At 46.1% G+C, this 9,232-nt stretch overlaps 1 protein-coding gene across 1 annotated transcript; it reads right to left on the reverse strand.

The window, feature by feature from the left end:
* Positions 1-359: 359 nt before the first annotated feature.
* LOC128427097 (rho GTPase-activating protein SYDE1) lies at positions 360-8,589 on the reverse strand. Its single transcript, XM_053414188.1, has 14 exons — positions 8,367-8,589; positions 5,925-6,193; positions 5,190-5,685; positions 4,761-5,102; positions 4,450-4,642; positions 4,116-4,279; positions 3,883-4,002; positions 3,709-3,797; positions 3,129-3,263; positions 2,870-2,996; positions 2,611-2,777; positions 2,158-2,407; positions 1,788-2,069; positions 360-1,712 (listed from the first exon to the last, which is right to left on the reverse strand). Exons 1-14 carry the CDS (start codon positions 8,449-8,451, stop codon positions 1,528-1,530), a joined length of 2,904 nt encoding a protein of 967 aa, XP_053270163.1. The 5' UTR covers positions 8,452-8,589; the 3' UTR covers positions 360-1,527.
* Positions 8,590-9,232: the final 643 nt, after the last annotated feature.

Consider the following 9,232-nt stretch of genomic DNA (forward strand, 5'->3'; position numbering starts at 1 on the left):
CTCTCGCTCTCTGCAGTTTATTTTGATTCTCTCTGTTCTCGTCCTTCACTCTGTGAAAACTCATCAAACACCTGCACAGGTAAACGTCACTGCGACCTCTCAACACCACCTGCTGGTTGCTCAGAGACAGATCCACCACATTAATTACAATAAATAAGTGAAGTTAGATAAAGTTAAGTTGGATAAAGGGAAGTTTTCTTTAAAGATTTAAAAAACATGGGAGACCACAGACATATTGACAGATTTAACCAATGTTTAATCTTTAATCTTCAGAACACATACTTTGTAGGAAATGATTGTGTATGAAATAATTTCTCATCAGATTTGAACAAAAAGCAAAAAAAGCAAAAACAAGCTGATAATAATAAAGTGTTTAATAAGGAATTATTCAGGATAAAAAGTACAGTTTGTTCCGACAGGAATTGTGCTTCAACACTTTGGTTACATCATCATAGAAACATTGTTACATCGTCTGCATAGAAACATCATCGATAAAAAAATGTAAGTGCTTATTGAAGTATGTGCAAAACAATTTAATACTGTTGAAAACTACAGTGACACAGTGAGCGTAAAACTCTGTACCGCTAAAATATGATCTGCTGCTACACACATAGGGGGCGCTGCAGGTCCAGGTGTGACCTAAAGAGGACGCTGCAGTTCAACATATCCAGGATATCTTTCAGTTATCCAGCTGAACTTATCACAGTCAGGCTAATTGGTCAAATGATGCTGGTTATCAACTCGTTACGTTAACTCAGGTTTTTGTCATTAAGATCTGAGTGTGTGCACATGAAAGGGGCGGAGTTTACTGCATATGACCATTCACAGACATGGACAGTTTGACTGACAGCAGAGCTGAGGATCAAACTGTTGTATAATAAAAAATCAGAGGAGAACAAACATCACAAATAAAATAAACAGTGACAGCTGCTAAAACATCTGGGATTGTGTCAATGGGAAAGTTACAGTGCCCCCTGGTGACATTTGGTAAAAATATATCACGTGACCACAATATAATAACATGTGTGAACGAGATAAACAACTCAGAGCTCTGATTGGCTGAAGCAGCAGACCTGCTTTACTTTAACAAAAAGCCTCAACAAGTTAAGATATGGCTTCTTATGGCTGGAGTGCAAACGGCCCCAACGTGTTGTCATGATCGAACGTGATCCATTGTCAGCTAACGTGATTGATGACCCTGATATCCACAACAGCAACAACAACAGAGACACTGAACAGTGTCTTCAGAACATGGCTGTGACAGGAAGTGAAGGAACACGATGAGAACACAGAACCTCAAAAGTCTTCTGATAACAAGAACCAGCAGCATCTTCGTTCCTTCATATCACAAAATAAATTATTCTGGTTTGTTGTTTTTTGGCACAGACAGAAGCTGACTACCCATCGTCATGATGACAGTTACATATATGATTATAAAAATAAAAACAAATCTTAACATCAGAGACTTTTCTTCAGTTTGTTTCAGTTACTGAAGGTCAGAGGTCATCGCCTCCTCTTCCTCTTCCTCTAAAGACAGATGTTAATGTGTTTGGCGAGCTCTCGGTCAAGGTCGTGGATCAGATTGTCGAAGTCCTTCAGGCTGAGTCGACAGTTGAACGGAGCGTCAAAGTCCAGGAAGTCATCAACGTACAGACCTCCTCCTCCAGAAGACCACACGCCCTTCTTCTTCTCCACTTCCTCATCGACGCTGTCTGAAACAACAACAAGGAGGCGTGTTCAGACTATGATAGCATGAAATCAACACCTGGCTTTGGACGTCATTTTACCTCTGTCACTGTCACTTCCTGCTACTTCGTCGTAGTCTGCCTCCTGTGCCGACAGGAGGTCTTGACCACACACACTCCAGTCTCCAGCGTAGCGGTTGACCGGTGGTGGACTTTCCAGTCGGGACTGACCAACTCGGCCCCGCCTTGACACCACCACCTCCCCTTCAGGATTCTGAGGCAGAGCTAATCGCAGCACAGGATGCCGCTGCTGCGGGCCCAGGGGATGATGGGGAAGGGTGGGTGAGGGAGGAGGGGAGTCGCGGGTTTGGTCATGTACTGGCACTGAACAAAAGGAGAAACAGACAGGGCACAGTAGTTTCCAGAATATTGGAGAATAAGAATTCATACGCTGCAGCGCCCCCTGTCTCACCTGGCCACTGCTGCAGCAGGTAATTCAATGCCTCGATATGTCGTTTAAAATCCACCGCACTCGCCATCTCTTCACAGAAGCCTTTCCCCCTTGTAGCCCTCCCTCCTCCTCCTCCTCCCCTCCAGGCCTCTTGGGTCGGGGTGAGGAGCACTGGGCCGAAGCAAACGGCAATGTTCTGATGGGTCATCCTGTTGGACGAGCTGAAGGAAGCCACCAGACTAAGATGGTCGAGCAGCAGCGACAGAGTTGCCTGGAGGCAGACATGAGGAGAAACAGAGGAGAAGTAACAACCTGAACAACGACAGAGCTGATTGATCAGAATTTATACTACTGTTGAGGGGCCCTCCAGGTGTGGGCCCCTGAGTTAGAGCAGGATGAATTGTTGAACTGTAGGATTACTGTAGGGATGTTTACTTTAGCAGTAGGATAACTAATAACTGTAGTAAGTGTTACCCTCTCTGGGGGCAGTAGACAGGACAGCAACTCCACCGTGCTCTGGGCCACCTGGGGGTCAGAGGCCGTGGGTGAGGGTCGTAGGGTCATCGTGTCCCTGACGACCTGGTACAGAGTCCTGGTGATGAGTGGGGATGGCAGCTCACGCAAGTAATCCTTCAGAATACCTGAAGAAACAATACTCATGAGCACCAGTAACCAGTAACCAGTAACCAGTGACTGCGATCTGTTACCACCAGAGTCACTTCTGAATTCTGACCTGTAATGACATTGATGTCAGGGTAGAGGTCCTCGCTGAGACAGACGGCTGAACTGTTCCTCTCAAACCAATCCCTGAGCTCCTTCTTTACGGCGGCAGATCCACACAGTCGGTACAGACCCACCACCTGTCGGACGTACATGGGATCATGTGACTGGCCATCGCACACTGCATCGTAACAAGATGATGGGTCTGCAGTGATCACACATCTCAACCCAAACAACCACTCACAGCCCCGATAACAGAAAAAAAGGCAGACCTTCAGTCCTCGCCGTTCGATCTCTGCCACTGTTTTCTGGATTAGCAAAGGAACCGGAGCTGAACTACCTTCTTTCTCCACCAGATGGTGCAGTTCCACCCCAAACACATTAACAGGTGCTGTGTCAGTGTTGACCTGTGGAGGGAAGAAGAAGAAGAAGAGGGTGAACTGATGAAGACATTTGAGCAGTGGCGCACTGCACATCGGGAGCACTGGGAAATTTCCTGTTGGTCTTTTTTCTGATAACTTGATCAACTATAATGACGCAAGCAGAAATGAGTCAATGGACCCTTCTGGTTCTTATAACTTATAATTTGTACATGGCCTGGTGCCCCAGTACATCTCAGAGCCTGAAGGTGACTCTCAGTCCTTTACCTACCTGTGACTAAGTCCTGTTTAATTATTTATGTACTTACTCTAGTCCAATTCCTACCCTGAATAATTGTCACAGTCACCCTGTGCCTTTCACTGATGAAGTTGAGGAAGATGTTGAACTGATGAAGATGATGAAGATCTGATTGCCGAACTAGTGTTAGGAATGCAAGATGAAGATTCACTTTGGTGAGAGCGCAGTGTTTACCTGTGTGTCCCACTTCTCGTGCAGAGACAGTTTGACGAAGAGAAGTCCTCGAGGCTCCAGTTTCACACACAGCTGTTGACTCCGACTCCCTGAACAACACAAACATGTTTCATTATATTTCTAATATTTATACAGTTAAACATCAGATGTGAAATATGTTTGAGGGTTGGGAACCTTTAAACAGTGCCGGGATGGAGACTCCGCCCAGACCACACACTCTGTTCCTGGTTGGACCACAGGAAGCCTGATTAACATCAGATCCTGGTTTAGACACAACCCCTGTCTGGGGATTGGCTGAAATACAGGAAAATAACATATTATGGAGGTTCTTTCTGTGAGATCAAAAAAAACTTTTTCTGGAACTTCTCTCGAGCCTCCCAGTAATATATCAATTTCAATAACCTCACCTGGTGTCAGCACCACAATGCGTAGTTGGCGAGCTCGCTCCAGCTCAAGATGGAAGGTGTGGTTTAACGAGAGGGCGGAGCTTCGCAGGTTTAGGAGGGCGGTTCTCGCTCTCGTCACCCCATCAACCTGAATGGCGAGGAAAACGTCCTTACTGCCCTCCGACCTAAGAGCACATGCACCTTTTAACTGTTTATCTGTCACCTCCCCAGAAGATCAACCCCTTTCAAGCAGATTCGTTTAACAAAAGTTGGAACAGAACTTGGAACTGAGCTGCAGTACCACTAACATCCACCAGATGCCACTGTAATGAAACTATGTACAGTTGTAGTGTACCTGGTCTTCATCTCCTCCAGACCCAGCAGGTGGACTGTCAGTAAACCCGTCACCCTCTGGCTGCATCGAGGTGGATCAGAGCCCGGGTACAACCGGAACGAACTCACATCGCACAACATTTCCTGAGAAGCTGCAGGTTTAGGACCTTGGTGCCGTGGCAGCAGTTCGGGAGAATCTCCATCGCTAAGATGACCTGAAAGAAAAGGCGACATTTAACATCCTGGTACTTTGACCTACGGGTGTGTGCAGCTGGAAAAACATGAGAAGGTTCATTATTGTCATCGTACATGACGCTTTACATGAACCTTTACCTCCTTTACTCACGGAGCATCCTCTCAACGATTGTCGCAGGGGACGAGTGGGTGGGGCGGAGCTGTCCAGGTGATATCTGCTGATCACATTCTGATTGGACAACGTCGACAATGATGTCACTTTCTTCATGCCAGACTCCTCCCCGCCTCCGCTGCTGCCATCGGCCTGGCGATGAGCTCGAGATGACGAGCGGAGGCTGAGTTTGCGTCGTAGTTCGGGAAGTTTCTTCATCTTTTGAGAAAGTTTCCTCACTGTACCAGGAGACTTCAGCTTATCAATCACACTACCTGGTGCGCCTCCTTTCTTCTGGGAGGAGGGGCTATAGTCAGATGGGGGGCGGTCTGAGGGGGAAAGAGATGGAAGTTACATGTAACTTACGTCTGTATGAAACATGTCCAGGTCCAACCTGGAATCAGATGTGTTCTCACCTGTGAGCTCTGCTGTGATGTCATCTGTGCAGTAGCTGACACTAGGGTTAGCGCCCTCCAGTGGATGTTCATCGCTACGAGCCTCCATCGACCTGACCCCTCCTTCCTCTCCTCTAGTATCTTCTGACCCAAGCCTATTTGTTGCATCCCCTTCCCCCTCCCTCTCCTCTCTTCTCCTCCCTACCCCCCCCTCCCTGCGGGGGGCGTCCTCCTCCTCTGGGATCGGGTTGTACCAGATGTTGCTGCCGCTGTCCTCCGGAGGGCCACAAACATCCTCTGAAGCCTGGGACTTTCCTGAAGACAGTACCCAGGCTCGGCTGCTGCGATCCAGGCTCTGCAGGTAGGCACGTTGTCCGGATCGTTTGGTGCTGATGGAGGTGGTAGGGACATCAGTGGTGCCCCCCGTTGACTGGGAGGCTTCCTGAGACACTGTTGTAGAGCTGACAGGAATGTCCAAGGCAAGACAGATGAACCTCCTGTCGCTGGACTGCTCAATCTGGAAGTAAAAGGCATGGGTGTGAAACTTGAGAAACGAGGATACAAATATTCACGAAAACAGAAGAAGATAGAACAGAGGGAGCACAGGGGGTTGTCATTTATCAGGAGAAAGACTACCTGAAGCCAGAGAAGAAGAAGTTGTGAACAGAGGGTTCAAAGAAGACAGAATTTTCACGATCACGAGTAGAGGGAGTTTCATCTTGTGAAGCCATCACAGCTACACATGACTTTTTGTACCTTATCCTGCATTGTGCTGCAGGTCAACCCAGGTGCATCTTGGGATATCCCTGGTGGGCAGTCCCAGGGAAATGACCTGGGGGTGGGGCTTGAGGACAGAGCGACAGACCCCTGCATCACCCAGTGCTGTTTCTTAGCAACTGTGATGTGGTTACGTGATGCTGAAGGAGGGTCAGGGTCTGATAGTGCCGCTGTTCTCACTGTTGTTGTCATTGATGGTGATGATGACGTCTGATCAGGGTAAGACGACATGACCTCATCTGGATCATCTGGAGGAAACACACACATACACAGATATTATTAGCATTGTGACCATTTGATTCGAAATCAGTGAATTACTTTGTGTTTGTCTATTACCACCTCTACCCATCTATAATCAACCTAAATTCAATCTATAATCAATAATTATAGATAATATAATATAACGATAATTTCAAGAAGCCCTTAGTCCCATTAAAGCTGCTAGAGGACAAATGCAAGATTATTTTAGACCCAATTCAACCATCTCAAAGATCCTGGAAACTTCCCCAGTAACATTTGAATCCTACAGATCTTTAAGGCTCTACAGTAAGAACCAATAAATTCTCCTCCAACCTTTTTATTCAGTTGTGAAGTGACTGGAGAGTCATGTGATGACTCTCCAGTCACATGATGCTTCATGTTTAGTCACATGATCAGAATCAGTCCAGTTTTCCTCTTGTTTTATCTCCATGTTTCGTCTCCACCTCATTGCAATGATTTACCAGACAGGAAGTGACACGATCCAGAGGTCAGTGTCCATTTCCTGTCATGTCAACGAGGACCTGATAGAGGACTGTGTCTGTGTGAGTCTGTTGTGTGTGTGTGTGTGTGTGTGTGTGTGTGTGTGTGTGTGTGTGTGTGTGTGTGTGTTTATGTGTCTGCACAGATGTCAATGACTTCTCTGTATTCTAGACTAAGCACAGTGCTGCTATTCACTATTCATTCGTCACAACACAAACACACTCAGACACGCACAAGGCGCCTTTGACTCTGATTGGTAAGAAGTAAATTAAACTGCAGCATCAGTTACCGGGGGGATTACCCAGGTAACTTAAACCAGAGGTTAACTTGAATTTCTCAAGTTTATACTCTGGTCACATCAACTACAACCGTCAGTCAAAGTACCTGAGATCAGACAAACAGGAAGTAACTACACACACATGTCTAATAACAGGAAGTGGTCCACTCTGTAAACAGGAAGTGGAACATTAAACTTGTGTGTTGATGAGTTGAGCGTTTGTACTAAACTTTACTTAGTTAGTCACACAGAGAGAAAGACAGAGAGCGAGAGATAGAGAGAGCAAGAGAGAGAGATAGAAAGGGAGAGAGAGAAACAGAGAGAGAGAGAGAGAGAGAGAGAGAGAGAGAGAGAGAGAGAGAGAGAGAGAGAGAGAGAGAGAGGGAGGGTAAATCAACATGTAACAGCAGAGGATCTGTGGAGCTGGTCTGGTTTGAGTCTCTGAGGAGGACCAGGGTCTTCAGAGACCCACAAGATACTTTGAGCTCCTCTGATGAGATTCTGAAAGATCTAGATTCTCCTCAGAGGATGAACCTCTGTCAACTGCCGGACCCGAACAGAACCAGCCTGACCCATAGGATCAAAATGTATCATGTATTTTCTTTAGTTTCTATTGTTCTTTATGGTTTTTCTACTTATTATACTTAGTATCTGACTTTTTTCAAACGTCATTGTACATGTGTGTACTGAAATCGAAATACAGTAGAAATAGAAGTGTTGTACCTGTTGTATTGTAAATATATGAAAAACAGTCTTCTTCCTTCTTTAAAGTTTATTTGTGTGTTTTTTTTCCTGCAGCTGAGCTTGAGGCCACCGGGGATCACCTGAAAGACATGTGACTTTATATCCAGATCTATTCTGGTGAATGAACATTGTTAGCAGGTGAGAAAACCTGAGTTCACCTAACAAGTTTAAACCAGCATCATGTGATCACTAAGCCTGATTTTGAGTTCAGCTAGAAACTGAAACTACCCTTGATATGTTAAACCCGCTTCAAGACCTGGTTTGTAATGGGACTCTTCCTGCTGTTCCTCTGACGAACCCTGAAGATGACCACGACTCAAGCTCTGCAGTCACATCATCGCAGCTTGTTCAGTGAAGTGCATGCTGGGATACATGTCTGAATTTGTCTTAAAAAAGACAGAGTCTGATGATTTAGTAAAGAGCAAATCCAGAAAGAACCAAGACTGAGACAGAACTGAACCACAGACACAATGCAACATCAGGAAGCAGCTGTGAATGTCCTCAGGATGAAGACAGAAATATCATCCACAGGATGGAGACAGAGAACATCATCAGGATGAAGACAGAGAATGTTCTCAGGACAAAGACAATGGACATCCTCTTGTCTCTGCAGCAGCGTTTACAAACACTTGGGTTAGGGTTACAAACTGTTCCCTCACCGCTCAGTTTAGACTTTGTCTTCCTGTGGCTTCTGTCTTTTCCTCTGAGTCTGGAGAACGTTCTCTTCAGCAGGGGCTCGGCCATGGTGTCCCCCGTCCTCCCCCGTCCTCCCCTGTCCTCACAGAGACTGATCCGGTCAGAGAACAGACGATCACAGCTCCTCGTCCCTCATGCCTCAGTCCATGACTCTGAACAGGATATAAATTCCTCACATTCTTTCCCAAACTCCCCCTCCTCCTCCCGTCCCTCCTCCCACGCTCCTCCCTCCACTGGGAGACAAGGAAAACTGAGGAAGCCTGGGTAATGTAGTTTGTTCCATTGAAATCTGAAATAAACTCATCATATCCTTCATGTTTCCCTGATCATGTTATATTTTTATCATTTTATTATTATTATTGAGTCCTGTAACATTTACTTTACTTTACAGGCCCAGGTGTTCCTGATTGCTGTAACCATGGCAACTCACATCATTTACACCTCTGCTGTCGTCTGCTGATAGAAAGAGTTTCAAAATAAAAGTCGACATCCAGTTTGCTCACAGACCTTAGCTCGCACTTTAACTCCTGCAGCATCTGTCACATGTTTCCTGTCAAGCTCTCGCTCTGCTGCTGCATTTTAAACATGTAAAAATATCAAAACTATGAAAAGCAGTTCACCCTCAGGAGCTTCCACAGTCGCTGTGTGAGTCTGGGCACAAGGTCGGGTACTCCACTGGGTTCAGGGGCCGACCGGACCCTCCCAGCTGGGTTCACTGGTTTTAAACCCAGTGGTTGGTGGATGGATCAGAGCTGTGCATTCTCCCAGTGCTTCCCTACGTGCTGCATCACTACACAATACTATAGATATATAATCATTTAAATACTGC

This window comes from Pleuronectes platessa, chromosome 21 (genome assembly GCF_947347685.1).
Source record: "Pleuronectes platessa chromosome 21, fPlePla1.1, whole genome shotgun sequence".
Taxonomy (NCBI): domain Eukaryota; kingdom Metazoa; phylum Chordata; class Actinopteri; order Pleuronectiformes; family Pleuronectidae; genus Pleuronectes; species Pleuronectes platessa.

Coding starts and splice junctions, on each gene's coding strand:
- LOC128427097 (XM_053414188.1), bottom strand. CDS start 8,451: ATGGCCGAGCCCCTGCTGAAGAGAACGTTCTCCAGACTCAGAGGAAAA. Junction 4,003..4,115: donor CATTGTGGTGCTGACACCAG/GTGAGGTTATTG, acceptor CCTGTATTTCAG/CCAATCCCCAGACAGGGGTT. Junction 2,997..3,128: donor TCGAACGGCGAGGACTGAAG/GTCTGCCTTTTT, acceptor TACGTCCGACAG/GTGGTGGGTCTGTACCGACT.